Source organism: Helicoverpa armigera, chromosome 19, assembly GCF_030705265.1.
Source record: "Helicoverpa armigera isolate CAAS_96S chromosome 19, ASM3070526v1, whole genome shotgun sequence".
NCBI classification, from domain to species: Eukaryota; Metazoa; Arthropoda; class Insecta; order Lepidoptera; family Noctuidae; genus Helicoverpa; species Helicoverpa armigera.
This window is the reverse complement of record NC_087138.1, coordinates 4416055-4443021: the sequence shown is the minus strand read 5'-3', so window position 1 is coordinate 4443021 and position 26967 is coordinate 4416055. Positions and strand designations below refer to the sequence as shown.

The 26967-nt window shown below is 34.9% G+C and overlaps 1 protein-coding gene across 5 annotated transcripts in view; it reads left to right on the top strand.

Annotated features, from left to right (window-relative positions):
• LOC110372955 (E3 ubiquitin-protein ligase goliath) overlaps nucleotides 1-26967 on the top strand; it is a 470889-nt gene that overhangs the window by 423372 nt on the left and 20550 nt on the right. For 3 of the 5 annotated variants that reach the window (XM_021330000.3, XM_021329998.3, XM_021329999.3), the window contains exon 4: nucleotides 21038-21250. In XM_021330000.3, the coding sequence (XP_021185675.1) occupies nucleotides 21038-21250 (213 nt within the window). The remainder of the gene's footprint in view (nucleotides 1-21037; nucleotides 21251-26967) is intronic. The other 2 variants (XM_021330002.3, XM_021330001.3) reach the window with 1 other exon arrangement.

Genomic DNA, 26967 nt, shown 5'->3' with positions numbered 1-26967 from the left:
AAGCAAATGATTGATGGGTCTTAAGGAAGTAAATTTAAGGACACGATTGAAGCGATGTTGAATTAATATCGACAAAGGAAAAATAATAGGGTATTTACAACAAAAATGGACACGAAGATCATTATTGTCTTGTCAAATCGTTCATTTAGGTTTATTTCCGTGATCAGGAAAATTATTACGAATTTGATTTAAGGAGGGAAATCCAGTAACTGCCTCTTCAATACTCTGCTTGAATGTGATTTTTCCTTTAATAAGTAATTTAATCGAAGAGTTCGAGAAAAAATAAGTGCAAAGAATTGTGAAAATAATTTTGTTTCAAGTCTGTTGTATCAACCGTGGAAACTGGCTTTGTCCATTGCCAATTGGTAAAATGAAATAAGAAAAACATTACGTAGATTGCATAATTTACATTAAAGTCAATATTAAAGTACTATTCACTTCCTAAAAGATTTAAAATGCGTGAATATTTGAAAGTAAATGCTATTTTAGAATCGGAACAAACTAACGCGGCACGCGAGTTACAATTTGTTCCGATCCGTTCCGGTGCCATTTTACGTTTCTGGGCTACCTAATAAATGTTAAACGGTTGTACAAAACAATAAGTTATTTTAAGTAAATACCAAAATAGCTCATAGTTGACAGTCATTTGCGTAACATTGGCCTATGTGCCCTCGCTTTTTACTTGGTTCTAATTTTAGAATATTCCAATAAAGTAAGCATTATACATATTTATTCGTAGACGGCAAAAGTTTGTGCTGTCAATATCTATTCTAGTAATTCAAAAATACTTTCCTCCAGCAAGAAAATAAAAAGATGACCTCTATTTTTGGAAATCTGTGTAAAATACGTGATGATGGAACCTGAAATCTTGTTTGCATTTCAGCGACAGATAGAGTGGGTGCGCTGCTGTGCTATTTTCAGTATTAAATCGAAATTCTAATTTAGTACGCTTCCTTAGGGAAATAAAGGGGTAGGTCGTAAATCAATTTTCTTCGGCAGTATTTTTTTTGCCCTTTTGCAAGATTGGATTGCAATCGAATCGGAATGTAGGCGTTATTATATTTTTATGAGTCATTTGAACTTCAATTTATATAAATATTGGACCTTCATGAAGTTAAATTTTAATGCAGTTCCAGAAAATTCTATAACGACAGCTAAGGTCTTCAGTAGATTACATTTAAAACGCACTAATTAAAATTAATTTGAGACCTTGTAATCCAATTACATTCGTCTTCATTTGGAAAGGACTTAACACTTAATTTAATTATTCCGTTTTCACTCCATTTATTAATACTTAGCTGCATATTTAATGTTAGCTAACGTAAAATCTGTGCTAAATGCTGAATATTGCTGAATGAATAGTTTGTTTGAACATTTATCTCAGGTCATTTTTGAAAAAATAATTCAGTGTTGGATAGCTTGTGGATAGATCATATATATTAAATATGGCTTGGGTTTCATTTGGATCTGCGAAATTGTTCTGATGGGATGCGGACGGAAGCTACCTTACTAAACTGTTCAATTATCAAAGTACTTGCTTTCGTATTGTTTAAGAAAAAGGTCCGAAAAGTACCTGCTATTAGTCATAATGGCGACGGTTTCAGTCAAACAATAAATACATAATAGCCGCTGAACAAAGACTTTCTGAAAACACCGCTATATCGAACGGTAAGGTTATATCACGGTTGTTTATGCCGTAACCAGCAGTTTGGCACGTTTGGTTACATGGCCGGTTATTTTGCTTTGAAACTGTTACAAGCACCAGGATAAACTATCCTATGGCTTTCACAGCGCTTTCAGACTGGCAGACTTTTGGAGCGCTTAGGAAAACTAGCAGACTTTTGGAGCGGCAAAGCAGTCGTCAATTGTTTTTGTGGCTCATATTAGCCATATAGAGCCCGTACGAAACGATGTCTGTTGGAAAAATCAAGAGGAAAATCAGCTAATGTGAAAACGCTGTTACTGTAAAGGTTACGCTTTCATTTGTTTAAATCAAAGATTTATGTACCTAACGGCGGAATACCGAAATGCTCAATTATGCTCAATTTTAAAAATAGCTGAAACATTCTTCTATATACTTACGTAAATTACTGCATCAGAAGACTTTTAAAGTGAGACTTAAAGATCCTTTGAGGTCTTCGAGACATTCTTTAGTAGCTACGAATTTAAAACCGGCGTATTTATTGCTCACCAAATACCAAAATTTGTATTGTTCCCATTAAAAATAACAAACGGGTACCTGATTCATACGTAGCGTCTCATACGCATTTCATAACAAAGTTACATGTGATGGTAATGTGAACCTTATTTAGCGTAATTTAGGTCCCAAAATTGCATGCGTGGTCCTTTTGGAGTGCATGCCACAGTTGTCGCTACTTAGACATACATCTTTGGTTTATGATTCATACTGATTAAATGTGCAGTACTTACTAATCATAAAGTATCCTTATTGTGTTACAAAAATAACTTAGGTAAGTACTTTCAAGAATATGAAGCATTTTCTTTGAATATATCATTTAGGTCAGAAGCATTTCCGGATATACCTAGTACTCATTTCTGCCAAGTACCTAAGGACAAAAGTATTTTGTCTGCAATAGTTAGTAGCAATGTACTCGGTTTAGCATTAGGAAATATGATAGAAACCTTAAAGGTGAAATATGCTTTGATAAATTGCTTGAATGTGCAAAAAATAAATACTCCAATAAGAACTTGAAAGACACTGACTTTCACTATTGCACACAGTCGTTAGATATTATATTTTTTATCAAATAAATACCACTTTATCTATCGAGGACATTTTTTTTCTCTAATTTATACGCATTTATCAATCACAGTTAATAATATCTTAACGTTCTAACTTTATATCTTGTCAAGACATGGTACCTATTAATATCTACCTATTTATTGGCATAGAGCTGTCAGAATTTGCCTTGCGAGTAAATGATTTTCTTGACCCATTTCCACAAGAGGTTATGGAAGGTCCTATTTCTTTAGTGTTTTTCTCCCCTGTTGATGAAATAAAATTATATCCAAATGATGAGTTACAAATCATCATACAAGTCAACAAACTTTAGAATCATCGGCACGAATCTTGAGCGCTGACCTTCATCTGCGCAGACGTGATTTATTAACAAAGAACCAATCCCGAGTGACGGCTATGACGCGATGCGCTGCGGGCCAATCACAGCTTTAGCCCGCCCCCGCGCCTCACTTCATACCACAAAAGAGACCCAAGAAATTACTTCTGCGCAGGTGAAGGTGAGCGCTCAAGATTCGTGCTGATGATTATACCCATCATATTTTTATGTCCTTAAATCAGAATTTTAGTTTAAACAAAGCATAGACAAGTTTATTAACTATACGTTTGTCTATCCATAGACCAAATAAGGAAGCAGAAACATTGTCTATTTGACATTACGATCACGGTGAACGTTCGTACGGCAAGACAATACGTAATGTATGGCCGAGATGACCAACAGTTTAACTGAATATGTTGGAACGTTATTTTGTCTTAGGTCGTATGCGTTTATTATTGTAAAAGGAAACGTTTACTGAAAACTGACAGCACTTTGAGAAGAATATTTCTGAACAGCATATAAAGATTGTTCCTTAATTAAGAGTAGGTACTTACATTATTATTATTTCATTTAGGTTTTTATATTGAACAAATGTTTTCTGTTGAGATGGTTCATATCGATAAAATCAATCTATCACGTTTATTCTATCGTGAGAACCATTTAAAAATTTTGTTAGCCGTGCCTATAGAGGAACAAAAAACGCTGGTCCTGCAATTGGTTAGATCATAAGCTACGTACATAGTTTTATAGTTTTTGGGTTAGACTTTAGATCTTAACCTGCGAAAAGGCTAGGCAGGTGATTGTCATATGTGTCATATGAGGTCCTGGAATTCTTTACTGAAGATGCCTTCTTTTGTTTAGCTTGAGAAACACCAATATTCACATTTATTTATTTTTCATACGGAATTAGTCCTAAAGGCCTTCAATAAATTCATACAACATTATTATTCTGCAAACAAAGGCTTGTCCGATAAATGAGCATAAAACAAATTGACGGATAAGGGCATTACACATCGATTCACTTTCAGGTCGTGAGATAATCTAGCATTCAGTGTGAGCAAGTCACTACTTATAAAGGTAGAATTCCGTGGATAGCGGCTACGACAGCCGCGCGTGGCTTACGACAGTCGTCGGCCGCGCGCGACAATATTCAACCTATGAAAATGTATGGCACCGTTGCCGAGGTCCGCGACAGTCGCGCGCGGCCGACGAATTTCGTAAGCCGCGCGCGGCCGTATGCATCTCAACATGGTCTAGCGCTTAGTAACATCTATATAATTTTAGTAAAACCAGAATTGAATTGTTTTTTATTTAGTCGGCAAAACTTCCTTTTGTTTTCATTACAATACAAATGCTTTTGAATCAGTATTGGGTAGTATCCTTCATCATTTCTACTTTTTAAAAATAGGGTCGATCGGTAATCTATTTTCATAATACAGCCACAGCAATACGTCATTCTCTTCTTCTTCAAGGATATCAATTAGCACTTCGACTAGAGGGAACGGACGAACAAAATCTACTAATTTCAACACAATGTCGCGCGCGGCTTACGAAATTCGTCGGCCGCGCGCGACTGTCGCGAGCCTCGGCAGCGGCGCCATACATTTTCATAGGTTGACTATTGTCGCGCGCGGCCGACGACTGTCGTAAGCCGCGCGCGGCTGCGTAAGCCGCGACCCACGGAATTCTACCTTTAAGGTTATATTGAGGATAATTAGATAGCATACGCTTATAAATTTTACATTATAAATCTTTGATGCGTAGCTAAACAGTTGATAGATCGTCGTTGTAAAAGGTACAAGTTCATTCTTTAAACTTTAAAGGGTATCGAAGATCCCGTGTCGATAAAAGGTGGAGTGACTTTGTTTGATATGCTTTCCATCAAAACGGGTGAACCGACTGAGATGTAATTTGGCAAGGAAATTATGAATGCAAGGACGGAGGTACCTTGGAGGCGTAGTTACTTCAAGATATACATATACAAGGTCACAGACGAAATCAAGATAGTTAACGTGACATAATTTTGAGATCGTTCTGTGTTACAAGCCTGAGTGCTAAGATTCAATCAAATTCATTCAGAACTTTCTAGGATAAAAACAGCAACAAACTTCCATGATACAAACTAAAGTGTTTCCACCATTAGTGAGATAAAGTATAGCTTTAATGGTTTTCGTGTGCAGAATATATTATAAGCCTCGACCTTATAAATAACCGTTAAACAAGTTTCTTCTGTATTTCTTTGTAGGGCTACTTATCAACGGGGTTGATCTCCATTTGTGCAACGCGCATCTTAAATAACCGAGAACCAGTATTTTCCCATATGTCTTTTACTTAAAAAATAGGAAGATTATTTCGTCTCGTATTGAAATTTGAAATATAAAGATGTTAGCCCTTAAAATAATAATCTTGTCATTAGAGTCGTTAAGGTGAAATGGTATGTGTGAGGAACAAATGACGATCTGCCAAACGCTGCAGGCAAAAGTTGGTTTGTCAAGCTGAGGACTAGGCGATAAATTACAAATCTTGGGAAGTTTATATCGACCAGTGGATTACCATCTTCTAAGATGCTCTAAATAAGTACCTGCAAATTACACTGGACACTGGTTTCCAACCCTTTTGAAAATTTGTGGGAGAAATCTATGTTTAACAGTCGACGTCCTATTACTGAAATTAGGAAGTGTCTGTTATTTTAAGTAATATTTTGTGCTCTAACATAGTAAGTTGCCCTCTGAGCCTCTAACATAGATAGTGATTTCTGAACGATTAAAGTATTTATATTCAAACGCAATCAATCCTATTTATCACGAAAACTGTTGCAATTTCTAATCTATATTCAATATCGTCATTCGAGTTAATGTCACCAGTCAGATTATAATCAACAGTGCTTATCTAAGTGACTGTTTATCATTATGTGCTGTTTTACCAGTATTGCTGTTATAAAACGTCTATGTGACAATGGGATATATTGTACCTTTCAAAATATTTTATTTATTAACTGTCTCCTAGACTCTAAAGACCGACCATCTAAAGTTGGTATGGACGGTATTTCTTCTTGATTTGTTTAGATTTTCTGCGATTTTTTTAATGTTGAACCTCCTGAAATAGGGAGTCATAATCAGATAGGTACATAATATCTAGTGCTAGAAGACTTAACCTACCTTCACTAGGTAAAATAATAAATTAATAACATAAAACCAGTTGTAATTTACAGTATTGTTTATTACTATACATGATTCCGCATTAGATAAATATCTCTGTTGAAGCAATGACCACGGACGAAGGAAAGATAAAGTATGACTCACTTTCATATGTAAGTATTATGATATTTGATTACTCGTTAGATAGATTCAGATATTAATGACTAAATAATATACTTACTGCAAATGTATAGAGTAGACAGCCTATTCAAACAACTGATACCAATATACATTTGAGATTTACCCGAAGGGTTTCGGGTGGCTCATCGTTCCTCCGTCTGTATAGACAGCAGACCCGTGTCGGCGGCGCGCGTTGTTCCACGTGCTCCTCAAAGAGATGTCAGCAACCCCAGCGGGGCCCAGCAGGGCCAAGGCCTGCCGGGGCTGCGGGATTGTTCGAAAGAGTTACCGCGGCCCTGGTACATAAAAGGCCTAAGAAGGAACATGATGGGTTTTAGTCAGTAACAGTCTGACACTCCCTCACGCTGCTGAACCCACAGCGGGAGATGTCACTTGATGATTTCCCATCAATAGTTCTTTGGATCTGTATGTGTAATCAAACTTAATCAGCTGTTGCTTTATTTAACAGTCAGCTACAATATTTCATAAGATATTCTGGGTCCGTCTGAATTTTAAATTTGGTTATGGTATCGCGGATGCGGCGTGGTGCCTGTTGAATAAACATCAGAACCCAAGGTTTGTGAGACCTGTGTCACTTCTGATTGAAGTAAACAGACTTCACTTGTTTTTCTTTGTTATGGAGGTACAACCTGTCTACTGAGGATTTAGGGCTATCTGAGGTCCTCCCATAGTTCTCAGCGGTTTTGCAAAAATTGACGTATTTAAGTCACATAAGAACCTGAAAACACCTGAATTAAGTTATTTATATCAAAAAGAATATCAGTTCATATCGTTGTATTTTGTGTCTAGTCTCTGTTGGTGATGGCTATTTTCGCTTTCTTCGTAACGTGGAACATTATACGTATTGAAATATGATACTTGGCGCTTCCGTAAACAGGTATCACCCACATAAGCTAATACTTTTATCCATACTTCACATGGTATCCATAAGGACGATAGTTTCTGGGTGTCTTTAGAAATATCCTCAATATCAAATACGTGTATAATTATGTGCATGAGTACAAGTTTTATGTGTCAGTAAAAGTATTCCAAAAATGTTCTCAAAAAGATTTGATCTTTTTATCGGTATAGACTAGTATAGAGAAACAAACGAGTTTACCTAGTAACCGTTTAATTACTGATACAACTGATTAAATCATAATTCTCGTTCAAGGAAATACTTATTACGATCAAAAACAGTTAATTGTGACAGCAATTAATAATTACGGTCGGTACGGCCGGGTTCAGGTGAAATTCATTAGCTTTACAATGTAGCTAATTACTTAATAAATTGAACAGTAAATATTTGCTTTGCCAAATTAATTACGTTTGGAATGCTTTAATTGGTGTAATGTCATAATCTTGTTATGAAAATTAAGTTTATTTCATTAAAAACTTAAGAGAAATGGAAATGTCTAGATTTTAATAGTTTTTATGTATTTATGTTTACATAAACGTGGAGCAATTTGGAATTATTTAAAAACAAAAGTCCTAACATGGACAAGTTATCAGTTTGTAATTTCCCTTTTTCGAGGAACATTACTCAAGTAATCGTCATTAAATAAAGAGTTAAGTATTTGTCATAAATATTAGTTTTAGTATCTTATAAATATGATTCAGCAGATAATGTGCTCGTAAATAGGTTTATGAGTTAATTACACATTTCTCATACCTTACCTGATATCACAGTACATTATTTCATAAGTAAGAAATGAACAGACGCCAACAGGTCAACCTTTCCGGATCTGTCAAATTTTAGTAATCGAACATTAACCTTCAACTATTGTGATAAAGTTCAAAATTGATTGAAGAATATTTGACAGGTTGAGGTAGGTTGATGTGTTGTGTAGATGGAGGCGAACAGCCGAGAGGTCACGAAAGTCGTCTTTGGTCCTCGTGGCCCCCCTATAAAAGGCAGAAGACGGCACAAAAGCTGAGGTTTTTAGTGGGTGCAAGCCCCACATAACCTCACCGTCTCCCCGGGCGGTGTGTGTATGCGCCAGGCATTTTCCTCAGCTGAAACAAAAAGTTTGATGTGTTGTCGTTTGTACCAGCCAGCTATAGTACAAACTTTCATGTCTTTTCTAAGAAATTCGATGTCCATGCTAGTAAGAAATTATTTATGGCACAGAAGTTCACTTTCCTTACCTGGGAATTAAAACTCAAGCGTTGACGATCAACAGTCGACCTTTACACTGTTGGATTATATAAAGCAAAAACTAATACCCCTAACTTTCGATAACATTGTTCTTTGTTCTATCTGAACAATCTACTGTTTATTTAACTCTACACACACTGCGTCACGGGATCTTGTTAGACGGACGTATTGCTTCCAAGTACCATTTAAAGTATAGAATAAATATTTCAATATCAAATTAGTATATTATTTCTTTTAATCCCATACCTCCTATAGGTTATGGGCCCAGTGCGAAAAAAGGACATTTAGTAGTGAGAACATTCAGTAGTGCGTAGTGACAGTAAAGTGCATAGTTGTAAATAAAAATAAAGTTGTGACAATGGAAAAAGTGAAAAGAAACATTAAGCCTTTTAATGGAGAAAAGTACAGTGTATGGAAATTTAGAATTCGTACACTGCTTTCAGAGTTAAACTTGCTCAGTGTTATTGACGAAGAAATTCCTGGAACGCGATCCGCTGAGTGGGAAAAGAATAATAAGGCAGCCAAAAGTATTATAGTCGAATATTTGGCGGACTCATATCTTAATTATATTAATGAAAATGGGACTGCTCAAGCAGTTTTTAAACATTTTGACGCGATCTATGAAAGGAAAAGTGTAGCAACTCAATTAGCGCTGAGAAAACAATTATTGGGATTAAAATTAAAAGCCGATATACCCTTGATCAAACACTTCTCAACATTTGACGATCTGCTGACAGAATTATCAGCTGCTGGAGCTAAATTAGAGGAAACGGACAAAGTAGCTCATTTATTACTTACTCTCCCGAATACATATGATGGCGTTATCACTGCAATTGAGACACTATCTGAAGAAAATATCACTCTCGGTTTTGTAAAACTAGACTATTAGATCACGAAGTAAAATTAAAAAACGAGAGTCGTGATACCAGTTTAAAGATACTCCATGTTGAAGAAAAATATAATAAAAACAGATACAATCGCACAAAACAAAACTATTTGAAGAATACAACATTCAAGAAAACAAACAAACAAAAATTTGTGAAATGTCATTACTGTGGACGCAAAGGACACAAGAAACAGGATTGTTTCTATTTCAAAAGACAGACAAATATACAAAACAATGCCCCAGAAAGGACAAGACAAGTCCAAACTATTGCCCTGCAAGAGGGAACGACCTCGAATTCTTCTTTTTCAGGATTTGCGTTCATGACAAGCGCATACCATTATGAAAAAGACCACTCGACAATTAAATTCCTATTAGATTCAGGAGCGTCTGATCACATCACAAATAGAGATGATCTCTTCACATCGTTTGAATGTTTAAATCCTCCTTTAAAAATTTCAGTAGCTAAAAACAATACATTTATTTCAGCAACTAAAAGGGGAAACATAAATCTTATCAGTCAAACAGGAGTGCAAGGAATACTTACAAATGTATTGTTCTGTGCCGAAGTACCATATAATTTAATATCGGTATCAAAGATGCAGCAAGCAGGATTCACCATAATATTTGATGACAAAGGCACACAAATTACAAAGGAAGGTAAAATCATCATGAAAGGTAAGACATTGAATAATCTTATAGTTCTAGAGTTTAAAATACCAGTAATAAAGGGGAATCCGCTTCCCAAGCATGTTATGTTAATGAAAATAAATATGAATTATGGCATCAACGCCTAGGACATATAAGTAAAACTAAATTCCTGCAGTTAAAATGTCATAATATGATTGATGACTTAGATGAAATAAATACCGTAACTCCAAATGATAAGTTGTGTGAAGCATGCATAAATGGGAAGCAGACTCGCCTGCCTTTTAATAAAGTTAAAGACAAAAGTTACATTAAACGCCCTCTGTTTATTGTGCATTCAGATGTTTGTGGTCCTATAACACCTCCAACAATAGATAACAGAAATTATTTTGTTTTATTTGTTGATGAATACACACATTATTGTGTGGTGTATATGTTAACTTACAAATCAGAAGTGTTTACAGCTTTTAAAGACTATGTCGCTAAAAGTGAGGCTAAATTCAATTTCAAAGTAGTAAATCTTTATAGTGATAACGGTGGTGAATACTTATCCACCGAAATGAAAAACTACTGTAGAGAAAGAGGCATAAGCTATCATTTAACAGTTCCTAGGACCCCACAGTTAAATGGTGTTGCAGAACGTATGGTTCGCACAATAACAGAAAAAGCTCGTGCTATGTTAAATGGCACTAAAGCATCAAAACGTTTTTGGGGAAATGCAGTTTTAACTGCAGTTTATTTAATAAATATTACGCCTACGAAAGCTTTAAGTCAATCAAAGACACCATACGAGATGTGGCATGATAGGAAACCAAGCGTTAAAAATCTCAGAGTTTTCGGTTCAACTGTATATGTTCATAATAAAACCAGTAAAAACAAATTTGACAATAGGTCGTGGAAAGGAATACTGGTAGGTTATGAACCCAATGGTTATAAAGTTTGGAATACAGAATTCGAAAAATATGAAACTGTAAGGGACGTTGTAATTGATGAGACTAATTTTATCGAATCTAGGCCTTCATTACGACCTGAACGGAGTAATAATACATATTCCCAAGACGAAACTGATAATGACTCCGTAACAAAATCAGTGTCTTATAAGTCTCATAGTTCTGGCCCTAAATCAGATAGCTCTCAATCTGATGAATGCAGTACAAGTAAAATTCGAAAAATCGGTAGTCATGAAATACCGAATGAACCTGAAAATGAATCTGAGAGTAGTTTGAAACACAAAAATCAGGATAAACCTGATGAATTTTTAAATTTACGAAGAAGTGAAAGACTGAAAACATGTTCGCGTAAATCATATAATGAAAATGACTATGATGTTTATAGTGCGTTATCCATCACAAGTAATATACCAAAATCATTAAATGAAATTAAATCTCTGAACGATAGGAATCAGTGGGAAAAAGCAGTCAGAGAAGAACTCAATTCTCTTAAGAAAAATAATACATGGACATTAGTACCAAAACCATTAAATAAAAATATTGTAGACTGTAAATGGATATTCACTATTAAAAATGACGTTTCAGGTCAACCTTCAAGATATAAGGCACGTCTTGTCGCTAGAGGTTTCAGTCAAGAATATCTTAGTGATTATAATGAAACATTTGCACCAGTTGCTAGAATAGCAAGCTTTAGATTCTTAATTAGCTACGCAAATCAATATAATTTACTGATTCATCATATGGATGTAAAAACAGCATTTCTAAATGGTACACTAAAGGAAGAAATCTACATGAAAGTTCCTGAAGGTGTAAAATGTAAAGATAATTACGTATGCAAATTAAACAAAGCTCTTTATGGCTTAAAACAATCAGCTAGATGTTGGTACGAAACATTTGAACAATGTCTCAAAGAAATAGGTTTTCAGAACTCCCCAGTAGATAGGTGTATATATATGAAAGGTAAAGGAGACATTTCTAAAAATATTTACGTAATCTTGTACGTCGATGATTTAGTTATAGCATGTGCAGATTTGCAAACAATGAATAATTTCAAAGCATATTTAATGACTAAATTCGAAATGACCGACTTACACGATATCAAATTATTTTGGGCATTAAAATAGAGAGACACCATGATAAAATTACTTTAGACCAAAGTGCTTACATTAAAACCGTTTTGAATAAATTTAATATGAGTGATTGCAATCCTATAAACACACCGATGGAGCTTAAATTAAACTATGAAGCTCTTAACGCTGATAAGAAGTGTGACGCACCATGCCGTCACCTGATCGGTTGTTTAATGTACATTATGCTTTGTACGCGTCCGGACTTAAGTACATACGTAAATATTTTAAGTCGGTACACAAATAAGAACAATAAAGAATTGTGGTTATGCTTAAAGCGAGTTTTAAGATATATCAAAGGCACAATTGATTTGAAGTTAACATATACAAGAAATAATTACAATAACATCCTAAGTGGATATGTCGACTCAGATTGGGGTGGCCACGATTGTAATGATAGGAAAAGCACTACTGGATATGTGTTTAAATTATTTGATCAAAATACAATTACATGGTGTACAAAGAGACAAACATCAGTAGCGGTCTCGTCTACTGAATCCGAATATATGGCTTTATATGAAGCTGTTAAAGAAGCATTATGGCTTAAGTCTCTGGCAGAAAGCATAAACTTAAAAATTAATAAGCCCATTATTTTATATGAAGATAATAACGGATGTATTAGCATAGCTAATAATCCAACAAGTCATAAAAGGTCCAAACACATAGATATAAAATATCATTTCTCTAGAGAACAAGTTGAGAAAAATGTAATAAAATTAAATTATATTTCCACAGGTAACCAGTTGGCAGACTTGTTGACAAAACCTTTACCAGTCGTGTCTTTTATAAGACTGAGAAAAGGATTGGGTATAGAATAAGTTTTAATTTAAGTACAATTTCATTATGAAATGGTCTGATCAGGTTTTTCTGGGTTTTCCCTGATCCTGTGCAGCAAATGTTGGACCATTATTGTACAGTTGTCCCAGACCTTACTTGGAAGTATAATATGTTACGTCGTATTTATAAGTTGGTATTCACTTTGTAATGTTGAATTGTAGACTAGATACTGTATAGTAAACTAACGAATGACTAAAAGTTAGGGATTAATTTTTGAGGGGGCGTGTTGGATTATATAAAGCAAAAACTAATACCCCTAACTTTCGATAACATTGTTCTTTGTTCTATCTGAACAATCTACTGTTTATTTAACTCTACACACACTGCGTCACGGGATCTTGTTAGACGGACGTATTGCTTCCAAGTACCATTTAAAGTATAGAATAAATATTTCAATATCAAATTAGTATATTATTTCTTTTAATCCCATACCTCCTATATACACCACGTTCCATGAGACAAAATTATGTCATGAAAACATAATGAGCACATTATTATGTACATTGCACTTAAATGTTATAGCTGATAACTATAACATAAGTGCAAAATAATGTAGAAAAATTATACGTTTACACTTTGTTGATTTAACGATAATAACGTGAAAATCACAGCCAACATTCCTACGACAGAATTTCTTCAGATCTCAGCCAAATAACGTCATTTCCTCTGAAATTTCGCGAAGAATTGTCCGGATCAAAACAAATGGTTGCATATTTGACGTTTTCACTCGTAATGGCGTCAGACACCATTTTCTTTGCAGTATTTTTCGCTAGTGTCACGAATCTGAAAATAGTTTATTTACAACAATATCATAAACATATATAAGTAGCCTATTTAATCAGTTTGTATATAAATATGCGTATTTACAAGAGGTCACTCTGTTATATAACATATTTGCATTATTATATAACTAATATGTATTCTATAAATATGCCAGCTCTAAGAATAACAAAACCTGTATAGATTTACAAGGATTTAAGTTATGTAACTCATTATAAATGTAATCAAAAAACTGTTACTTTATTTAAGAGTGAATTTCCATTTTATCTATTTTTTAATAAAAACTTACCTTGGATAGAAAAATAAGAAATATCGTCGGTAATTGTATCTAAAATAAACAAAAACAAAGATTATTTAAAAACCGTTGCTATGCATTTCAGATAGGAACAAACATTGTTTGAAAATAGAACACTTTGTAGCCAAAAGTTAATTTAAAACGACATGCTGGCACATAATGTTTTACCTGGAATGAATTCTCAATACAAATAGGTTGTTAATACTCTTTTATTATTTACTTATCTTTGGTTCTTATCCAAAACCGGACTTTACATACCGCGGAAGTTAAGCCATTAATTTATCGTAAAAGCTGAAAAAAGAAAAGAATTGAAATAAAAAACAACATACAATTAAAGAGTCGTAAATCGTGTTATCAAATTAACAAGGTAATATCCTTAATTGTTATTTTCGTATCGATTAACCAATTAAAACATTGATCGGAGTCTTAAATCGTGACTCTTATCAGTAGTTATAAGTCGTCATCAACTGCTTAGTTTTTGAGATTTTTCTTCTTCACGCGATCAATAGAAGTGGTGGTTAGTATTTGGTTCTTCATTACTTTCCTTTCAACCCTTTAACCGTTTCATTCTTTACTTGCCTAGGATTTTCCGGACTATGTTAGGGTCAGCATCCCAATCTTGAATAAATCTCGTAATAAACATTATTTATTTATTATAACTAATTGTATTGTTGATTGTACTTGTAAATTAAAAATAAAAAACATTTTTATTTGTTTATCTATTACTTTTATTCATATTTAATTATCTCAATGTCACAATAAAATAGTCGCGCTGATAATTAATTTGTAATTATTTCTTTACTGTTACTTATTTTCGTTTCACTACGATAACATTTTTTTTTCATTTATTTATTCTTGCACGTATTTATTACATTTTTAAATATTAAATATAAAAAAAAAAAACATTTAAAAATATAAAAAAAAGGTTGCCAGCGATATCGGGCACAGGGTCCAAGGTACCGGTGGTTAGGGTCCCAGAGACAGAAACCTCCTCACAATACGTGCCGCGATAACATATTATTGTTATAATGCTAAGCGCACTGACTCAATAGTGATGTGATTGACACAAAAACATAGCCTTGATCTGTATTAGTAATTGTGTATTCGATTATAAACCGGTTTACAATCGATACCTAAGTATTAAGGTATTGAACGATTTTATAATAGATTTGTCATGGACTTAATTAAGTAGGACCGTGAAACGTCAGTTGTTCAATAGAAATTGGTTAAGATTTGAGTTGAAATGTTAATGTTATTTATATAGGGCCAGAATTATTCATTTAAAGGTCAATCACCTTGAGGAAATCGTTAAATGAGGTTAATCACAGAACATTATATTAAACTCGGCAATATTAAATACAATGAAGTTGCAAAAATATTATAACAACAACAAACCAAAAAAATATATACCTATACGAATTCGATAAACAAACCAATAAAAATTCTTCTATTGTAATTTAATGTAAGTACATTTCAATTTACTTAAAAATAACTTAATCTGTTTTTATCTAACTAATTCGAATTCCAGAATATACTTCCAAACATACTAGCCCAGATAAAAAAAGGCCAACAAAACAGTTTTATATATAAAAAAAAACTCATTTATTTATTCCCCAAACAACTGGCCTTATTTAGAACATTCTCTTTTGTTTTATGTGTAAAAAGTACGTATTTTTAGCTGGAACAAGGAAGTTGTACAATAAGCTTCTCTCTAGGGAATCGTGTAGCTTTTAGTATTGTCTCTAGTCCCAGAGGACAGGCGATGTCACGCGATAAACTAGCTTTGAGATACACAGGACAGTTCTGTTAAAGGAATCCTTAATAATTAATGTGAATGTAGGCTTGTTCGTTTGTTCGATTAGTTCTGAAAGTGCCTTAGCCGATTTTAATATTTGGCTGTGATGGTAGGTTTTGACATGGAGTAATTTGTTCCAGAAAATAGAGATGAAGTCTTCATCAGAATAGCCTTTTCTCAACTCCAATCTATGTTGGGGTAGGCTTCCAGTTTAACCATACAGTTTTTCTGGCTACTGACTGCCCGTAACGAATGCCAAAGATGTTCAAATGACAGTCGGGATCTACCAACTTAACGTGCCTTCTGAAACACGAATTTGAAGTAGAATTCAAGTTTAAGTTATAAAGTTAAGGTTATATAAAATCACGAGGTAATAAGGATTGATCTCATTTTATCAATTGAATATTGCAGCTGATTACAAGGTCAATAACCTTCAGTTTCGTTTTGTTTGATATTGTCGCTTTATTTTACTTGTAATTTAATATGAATCAGATCTTTCATTTATTATTGAAATTAAATTATATTAAACTGGCTGTGTATAATCTATGAATTCCTAGCCTCTGTAACTTTTCGTTGCGTTTTTTTTGTTAATTTTCTGTCGCGAACGAATTAATATTGAGTTGATAATAATTTTCTTGTTAAATTATTTTTAAGAACTAGCAAACATGATAAATTTTAAAGACTGGTAGATTAGGTGCAGATTGATACTTTTACTATTACTTAATGCTCACATTTGCAGTTTATCTAATTTCACACTTCCTTTCCGTCTCGCTCGAGTTACTCGAACGTAATCAATGGCTTATACTCTACTTGTGCGCTTACTATTTTCTATTCGATATTGCTATAATCGTTATCGACATAATACGCGACTATCGGTTACGTCACTAGCATATCCGGTGTATCGAATTGAATAATATTCAGGCAGTTAAACCTTACATATCATAGTTCAAATTCGTATGATAGCTAATTAGCTAATAATTTCTTATAGTCTATGTTTATAAATAAGCTAAAATTGGTAGCAGTTAATAATAAAAATACGGCTTTATGTGATGAAAAAACAACAAATGCCAATCATCTATGTATCTAATCAAAGTTACAGAATCGTACTAATTAGCACCCATTCAATCTATGAATACATCCCTAAAATAATGAAACAATTAACAAAACAACCGCCAATCAAGGCGAGTTCTCGAACCTTCCGTAATGAATGCGGTCCAATCAGTCCCGACACCCACTCGGACCGTGGTCACCTTTGCAACGATATCCTGGAAACTAGTACAACTGGTACAGCCTACGCGTATCAGTCAGTTGATTGCAACCGTCAGAACATGTATAAACTATTGCTTTTTATAGTACAAGTTTGCTTGAGTGAATTGATTAGGAAATTAGTATGATTTGACCTCAAAAGACCAGCTAATAGTTCATTTAGTTTTCGTGGATAGCAATAAATGTTACATCTGCCACTATTTGCGATGTATTTGGGCAAAGTCACTTGAAAAATGCTTGCTTATATTTTTCAACATATTAATGAATTATATTTTTCGCAATTTTAGTAACTCAATCACACCAGATATTCATTGATAAGTCGAATATTTGGGAATATATAATAATTCGATAAAAGTGACTCGGACAACTTATAATAATCGATATAGGTAAGATAGATACCCATCTTTGTAATCAGCGTGTTCTAAAAGAAGATAAGTATTGTACCTTTCTGTTGTCCAGCTTGAAACTAAAGTGATTATTCAATATAAAACTTAAGACTTAAAAGATAAAAGCAATTAGCATACTAATAGGTACCTAATATCAGCGTCGTGAGGTAACGATATTACAATTTCATAAACTTTATTAATTTTCGTCAAAATAAACAAAGGAAACATTACTGCCAAACGGTCGTTGCTAAAAATAAATAAAAGGTTTTCATGTAAGATAAAAAATTAACCAGTTGTTATTAATTTTTGTTTTACGTCATACCAATTACAATACACGTTTGCTACAGTTAATTAATTTGATAATCCTCGTATCTACATAACGAAGGTTTCGGATATAAATATCAGGTTTCGTTTTGTTTTTGATCTATTTTTAGCCGCACTAGCAATTATGGAGGTACTGAAAAAAGTTGGTTAACGATGTTGAAATGGCTTAAGGCGAGGAATTGGTCAACAATAATTCCATAACCGGCACGCGCATCTAAGGCACCAAAAGGGGTCGGAGCGTCTGAGCGGGGCGAGGATAACAATACGCGCGCTAGCTTATAACTAAAAGTCGTAAGCGACAAAATGGTTTTGTAATTTTATTATTTAGAAATGATAATTTGATAAAATATCCTTCTACAATTTTAAAGAGTATGTATATACTCAACTACTAAAAAAGTTAAGAGGCTTTAATCGGTGCCGTTTGCCCATAATATGTGAATCTCTTTTTAAAAAGAGGTATGTTTGATATATTTTTCTCTGTTATAAAAGTTACCTAATCGTGTTTCTACAACTAACAAAATAAGGTTTATATCATGAACTTTCAGGTCACCAAGTTGTATTTTGATCCGTTTTGTATTTACTGAGAAAAATTGACATCCTTGGCGCCAAAAATTCCAATTCGTCCTCTTAAGATTCGGATTCGGAGGTTCAATTACAACGACAGCATCATCACATCCGTTTGAAAAACTGTTCGGCTATTTCAGCGTGAGATGTTAGATAATAATCGGTGTTTAATTAGTGTTAAAGACACATTAGTAAAGAAATAAGAATTTCCCACAACCAGCCTTAAAGACGATAATACCTAACATTCTACCTTCACCATGACGGGGAAAACCCTTCAGTATATTGATTGATATTTTCCCCCAACTAAAGAAAATACCAATTTCCCTTTTCTAGACAGTTTCAACTTGAAGTATTCAAGTCACGAAGGTACCCTGTCCTTTATAGAACTGTATAATTAGCGCTAATTAGTTTCCGTGCCAGTGCCAAGTTTGTAATTAACCACTATCTATGCGCTGCACAAGTTCTGCAGTCCGTAAATTGGCTTCTGATATCGAAGACATGCGGTTCTAGTTGACTGACTTCGACTGTCGTTAGACGCAGAATGTGTAATAGGTCTTAATGGGAGAATAATTAGGAACCGGTTGTTTTATTTATTTAAAAACACCTCAAACTTTCATTACAGGGTTTACCCTAATGCGACCGCTAAGAACTTGAAAAATGAACAATAAAAATGGTACCAAAAATTTAGTTAAAAAAAATTATATATTTGCTGACCAGCTTCCGCCAGCGGTTTCACTCGCGTCTCGTAGGAGCTACTCTATGCACCCGGATAATGAGCCTACAGCCTTGTTTTATAAATGAGCTATCTAACACCGATTCTTTTTTTAACCGACTTCCCAAAAAAAAACATACCGGCCGAATTGAGAAATTCGGCCGGTATGTTTTTTTTTTCAAATTTGTCCTTCATTCCCTGAGTTTGGACGTTCAAGAAAAAATACAAGCAATCTTCAGCTTTATCATATGTACCTACTTCACGCCGGCGAAGTTTCTAGTATATGCGATTATGCCGGATATAATTACATTAAGCATAGATACATACATATATAACATCATGTAACTATTAAAATATCGACACAAAAGATGCAATGAATGTTCAATATCAATCAACTAGATAAGCTGACTTTATCGCAAAGAAATTAATAATAAACAAGGCCGAATAATTCATGTACATACAATATCGTTTCGTTAGTAAACTTGATAAAACTATGTTATTGTAATTGACAAACAATTTCATGACGCTACAACATTCAGTAGTTATACGTACAGATAATTAACGTTATCATGATCTAAATAACATAGAGTGCACGAGCACTTAAAGAACTAATCTAGTAGCTTCAAACAATAAACAATTTAGTAATATAATTAATAAAGCGTGGATTAACTTGAGGAAAACATTTTAGCACACTTTTTAGTATATGACAGTCGAGATTTCATCATCATCATCATCAGCCTATCGCAGTCCACTGCTGGACATAGGCCTCTCCAAGATTTAGTAACTATTATACTATACTGTAGCGTGTAGCATGCTTCTGCTTCTGTCACCTTGGGGTTTTACTTAAATCTTCTAATATGGAATTTCTTGAAGTTTATGTGCTCACATCGATGGCAAGTCAATGTAAAAATCCTACTTTCCTTTTTGTTCAGTATTCATCTGTGCGACCAGTATCATCTTTAAACACATTCATATAAAACCTCTACAGTACCCAATTCGATACAGTTTGTGAAGTGTACTCAATATGCCAAATACCAATTTCTTACAGGAATAAATGGCAATCTAAGAAATGTAAGCGATCCATCACGCCCACACATAATGATTGATTTTTAGTCGATTCACAGTTGTAACAATATTATTTTCTTGGAAAAGTCTCGATATGAAATTGTTCTACACACGTCCCGAGTACCTCTTCAAAGTAAATCTTGAAAGTACCTACAAATAAACCGCTTATAATAGCAATAATTCAATTATGATTCAAGAAAGGTATTATACAACCTGAAACATTCCTGTTATTATTTTTGTCTCTCTAACGCTTCTTGGAAAGCTGTAACTTTGTGTGGCTTGTCAAAAGAACAAATATTATCCTAGCTCTTACCACAGGAGTACGTTACAATGATATACGGTTAATTACCGTAACTGTACTTCATAAACGCCACCACATATCACACTACAAAGGCACGCAAAACTCAAACTCCATGTTTCAGTCATGTTTGCAAACAAACAAACAAACGTAAGTTGCTGGGCCTCGTAAGATCTCATGAGCTAGGCTAATTTATAGGCTAGCTTTGGCTTGCTGCCAGCCAGATGGCCGCGCCTCAAGGCAGCCTAATGTGCTGGGTTATGTATTAATTAATGGCGATGAATAACAATTCGATTCAGGTATGCATCGCCATTTTGAATTGTATTGGTAGAAGCTTAAAATCAGGCCCTATTTGCAAAAAAATACAGCCCAATGTATCGTATGACGTCCTTAAATTGTTAAGCAACATTACTTACCTAGTCAGATATTTTTAAGTGATCCGTTTGATCAAGGCTGTTTCTTAATCTGGGTCTAGAATTGACATGCCGTTTCTTCCGAAAGTCTTTACTTTTCACCATTATTTAACACCTTATAACTGCATTATAATGAAACCAGTATCCTTCTTTACAGTCGGGTAAATACGGCGAGGGTTTCATCGGGTCTTCCCGCGGGATCGCAGTTCACGTTCGCGCGAAAGGTGCGGGAGGAGAGAGGGATCACACGGGGTGCACTTGGCCGTTACTATCAGCCTCTGCGCCAAACGACCCTCTGCCCACCGAGCCTTGGGTCGCGGTCATTAGAAGAGGCAGCTGCAATTTTGAAATCAAGGTAAGATGGTTTTAAGGTTCTTTTTCCTTTGTCAATTTTTTTTTAGGTGTTTTAATCCTGAAAGAAAATCTGGTCAGTGTGCTGCAATTTTAGAATCAAAGTTAGATGATTTTGAGGTTGCTTTTCCCTTGCCAATATTTTTTCTTCTGGAACTTTAAAAAAAATGTGGTCAGTGTGTAGGGCGTATGTGATTTTAGGCGCACCTATAAGAAGTTTATTTTTGTGTGGGATACTTGAAGATTGTTCTTCAAAGCTAAGCGGGCTTATGGTATCATGTTTTGAATCCATCTACTATTAAAAACAGAAACCATATTTTCTAAAGCTTGGACCTGCTTTGTTTTCGGATTTTCGCGTAGTCGATCTTATAGTCATGGCAATCTGCTTACGCTTATGCAAATCTTAGGTCATGTTAGTTTTTATTTATGTCAAAATCTGGTCGATGCTCTATTGCTGCAATAAAAGTCAAATCACGTCTAGAAGTTACATAAGAAGTATAACTTTTACATAACTAGACGATCGCAGTGAAAGGCTTAACAGTTTCAAAAATCCATATTTGGAAAAGCATGGCAGATTAATTAGTAGCCAGTAGATATAAAATAATAGTTAAAAAAACACGTTTTTGAATTTGATTCAGCCAGTGGCGTCTTGGGGAGGCCGCCATATTGGATTTTTAATGACGTTCCTAAGCTAGTCATTTACTGTCATCAGAATTCAGGGCGTGTGCTTTCATCCTAATCGGAGACTGGGTGGGTCAAATTAAGATTCCAAGATTTTCTTACATTGTACATAGTCACAAGTGAAGGTAATATAAGCGTGTTAATAATAAATAAAGATGTATGGGTGGCTAAGGAAGGCGGGTCTTCACTGATGCTAATGCAATTAGTTGAAATGCTGCAGTACTCGTTAGCGCTGTAGGTACCATGCAGTAATGCATATTAGTTTCAAATATCACTGAAGCTCGTTAGGAACTAAAATTATTTCATGTTTAAGAGTCAATCTTGAGATAATTTCCTTCATTTTTAATCCTAAACAAATTCAGTACATAGGTATATGTCTCAAAAATGAACTGAACAAGACGAGTGTAGGCACTAAAATATAAGTTTATCGCCTAAGCCACATACATGATCTGATGTAGGAAATTCTTAAACAAATGCAAAAGGCTGTTACTGACGTTGCCATAATCCGGGGAACACCTTGCACAAAAGCTAGTTAATACACTAGATTTATGTACTATTGCCAAGTTGTCGCGTATATCACTAATATTCTAGTTCTTATGTTACCGTTGAGTCGGGTCCCCTGGTAGTGACACCTTCATTATATCGTCTAGGTAGAGTATCAAATACAGTCTAGTCTAGACTGATTGTACCTACATTTGATCTGGTATTGACTTTACAGTCATTAGTAATGTGAGACAACTTGTGTTTACTTACGAAGGATGTTGTAGTTATATACAGCTGTTATTTCAAGTAAGCGGATGAGCAATACTTGTGTGCGTGTTTATATCGGGTGTGTCGTTCACAATCACATTAAATGAAATGCGTTAATATACTGGTTAACCATCATCATCCTCCGAGCCTTTTCCCAATCATGCTGAGGTCGGCTTCCAGTCTAACCGGATTCAGCTGAGTACCAGTGCTTTACAAGAAGCGACTGCCTATCTGACCTCCTCAACCCAGTTACCCGGGCAACCCGATACCCCTTGGTTAGACTGGTGTCAGACTTACTGGCTTCTGACTACCCGTAACGACTGCCAAGGATGTTCAATGACAGCCGGGACCTACAGTTTAACGTGCCATCCGAAACACAGTCAATGGTGTCTAAGATATACTTAGAAAGTACATACAAACTTAGAAAAGTTGCATTGGTACTTGCCTGACCTGGGATCGAACCCGCGCCCTCATACTTGAGAGGTTGGTCCTTTACCCACTAGGCCACCACGACTTTTTATACTGGTTAATACACATTAACACAAAGAAAAGAGAAAAATATGTAAATATAAAAAAGATCTAACAAAGTACTTAAATATAATAAAAATGTACGAAAATTAGAACACCATATAAAAGTCAGTCATTACAAACAACTGAAATTCTCCCTTGAAAACTGTCAGCTGTCAACTGATCAAAACATTCGACACTCCTAACTTTATCTCTGCTTATACATGATGTTGTAAATTATAAAAACGAAAAATGACTCCTGTGGTTAAAGAAACCACTGAATGGATTAGGTAATTTTTTTTACAATTCACCATAGAACATCATAAAGTATATGCGCTAGGATTTAATGTGATTTTGAACGACACACCCTGTATGTACATGTACATTGTCTCGTATGAGTCAGGGATTCGACCACTACTGAGAGCTCCCGAGCTTACGCATACAAAGACAATACCTATGTACACACGAGTTTGGCTCATCCGCTTTCGTAAGGGCATCATTCATACGTCATTGTAAGTATAAGGACCGTACAATGCTCGTACCTTGGTGTTGTCATGTTTAAAGTCTTGTTAGTATATCGTATAGTTCCAGATATGTGACTTATTTACAATATTCGGTATGCAGCTTAATCCCCTAAACAAAAGACGGTCACCTTGAAGCTTGGAAAATCAAACATGCAATATTTAGGTACCGATTAAGTAGCTAAGACTTTCTCAGAACATATGGATTAATTTTAGTGAATCTGACATAAGCCAGCCTTATCAGTTTACGAACACCAGCTTGTCTCATTTTAGTGACGTATCGAATGTTACTTAACTTTATCAAAATGGCACCACTTTGAGATCTGTTTAAAATTATATGTGTGACTCAAAAGATAGCAGAAATAAATCAGTTTCATCATCCGCTTTAAGATAAATTTTTAAGTTGGATGACGAATACTTTAAGGGATTGTCGAATATAATAATATATTATAGGCATTATGACGAAATCTCTATAAATAATTTAAAATCGGCTAAAAATGGCGAGTCGGTCTTCCGTGCAAAGGGTTCCGTGCCATTTCTATAAAATGACCATAAATCATGTCGGTAGAATAGAAGCCCCCAAATATTATTTTGAAACAATTATTTACTTTTAAAGTATTCTCAAAATCTTGCGAATATTTCAAAATAAGCTAAAAGCCATGTTTGGGTGGAAATGCATCAGATGTGAAAATTCAACTATCCAAATTACCTATAGCACATTTCAAGAACGCCTGGTCACCGACAAACAGACGGCGAAGTCTTAAGGTATCTACACACCAAAGCCGCTGACCCGGCGGCACAGCCCGGCGGCCCAACCCGCCGACCGTATTTTGTACAATCATGCCGCCGGCTTTCATAGAGTATTTGACAATTACTAGAACACCACATGCCGCGGCAGTCGTGCCGCCGGGCTGTGCCGCCGGGTCAGCGGCTTTGGTGTGTAGACCCCTTTAGCAATTTCCGTACCGTTTTACCATTTGAATATACGGAACCCTAAAAACAAATAAACTCCTTTATCAGGGGATAAGGTTGTGGGATTATTTTCGCATACATCTGTCTGATAAGGTCTATAGACAGCACGATAACATTTGATATTGCCTGCAAAATATAGCTGTATATGAAGTGTCGCGACTTGTAGACCCTAATATAATGATAACAGGATTTTTTGAGGATTATTTCGACTTATTATATGAATGTCAACTAGTACATAGCATTTATTAAGTATAGATATTACCCTTTATTGTATTTTTATCATAGTATAGCGAATTGCGTGTGAAAACGGCTTTGTAATATGAAAGTAGGGTCAGATAAAGTTGTTGCTTCCTTGATCCTTGATACAATAATTCTAGTTGACGTCACATAACTTTGACGTTTCGCCTCGCCTTCGAAAGTCTCATTGTTCTAGTTCAGAGATAACTATCTTGTATGTACCCTACCGCAGACAGAATAGTCGGCCGACAATTGATCCGAAGGTTGTCAAAACTTTTTTACTAGTAAATCTTGATTCTAACCAAAGTTTTCAGTCGGTCTGATACCGGCTAGATAGATACCTGATCTATATAATGTGGTTCTAACCATTCATCTTCATACTCATTTATGAGCTCAAACAAACTATCGGCCTACTAAAAGTTTGCAATGTGCGGGTACTCTTAGTTAGAGATAACTATCTTTAATTCAAAGTGCGATAATTTCTTGTTGCAATAGTTGCACCAATGTATGATTAAAATGCAAATAAAAAGTCGGTGTACCGTAATAATTATTGGATCCCGCTCAATTCTAAGAGTTATCTCATCGGCTAAGATGCGCCGATAGCATGCAGTAAAAAGTTAATTGTGAGTAGCTGTATCCATTGGATACAAACTGATCATTCGCGGGGTGAATGTTGTAGGAAACAAGCCTATTTCCAGGTACGTGGGTCTTCTTACTGCTGCTATGCATAGAAATTATGATGATGATGATGTCCTCCTAGCCGATTATAATCGGCCACGGCGGCTGTTCTCATATAAGGAGATCAGCCAACTGCACAGGACATATTATTATAGTGCACAAGCATTTGCGCAGACACAGGTGCACTTACTATTCCTTCACTCTCGATAGCCCAATGGGACGGCAATCCGTCACGACCAGAGATAGATCAGGCGCAGGACCAACATTTACGTGCTACCCAATGCACGGGAAACACCGCTTACAGTAATATATACGTGCTGAGAAATACCGAATTGATAAAAAGGAAAGAGCACCTGCGTCAGGAGAGAGGAAACAAATAATTTCGTGCACTAATTAAAATTAAAGTATTCGTTATCAAATCTCTTATTACCTAACATACACAATGATAACATTTTGTAATGTTGAGATAACTTTATAACTTCCTTGCTAAATTAAGATTAATGTTTCTGTTTGGTGGCATATGATAATATAATATGTTGCTGCCAAATTGCGTTTGACCAAAGTTCAGTAGTACGTCAATCATGAGTTTTTGTAAATTAGCGGAATTGTTTTTTTTTTTTTGCTTGGGAGACACACGCCATAAATATTAAAGGATATGTTTAAGATCAAGAGAAATAACAAAATCCCATATGAATGGTTTTAATATAACTGAGAAAAATAAGCATTATTACTTACCGTAGGTGGTCTTCGGAATAACCTAATGTATGTATTTTACTAAGCCAGGAAGGCAATGAGGAATGGAAGCGCAAAAATTGAGAACAGGGCAAATATAAGAAGAAATTAGAAATCTTTTATGGACACTCGGGATAGCAGATTCAAATGATGATCCTAAATGATCCTAATATTCATTACAATTTAAGAGCTTCATATAAGTATGAAAATAGTTTCGATACACTAAAGAGATTGTCCAACATAATACTTGCAGTATTACCTAATACGCTTTACATTATATTAATACAGACAGGTTTAGAAGCAACAATATCAATTCGTCCCGGTTACCAGTGAAAGGTTGCAGGAAATCAACTGGTCGGACCAGCTATGATCCAATTAGTTGTACAAAATATAGGGTAAATGTACGAGATGATAAACTATGTTCGTTAGGGTTTTCTTGTGTTGTGACTACTGGGAAGTCGTCACATTATTGTTTTGTAAATGGAGTGTATGTACTTGATTGTGTTTTGTTAATCATTAGCCTTTTTATTGACCTACTGGGCACGGGGCTCCTCACACAGAGAAGGAATGAGCGCTAATCAGTAGGTACATTTGCGTATTGGCTTTGCTTTGTTAGATATTTATTGATATTGTGAACCCAGTA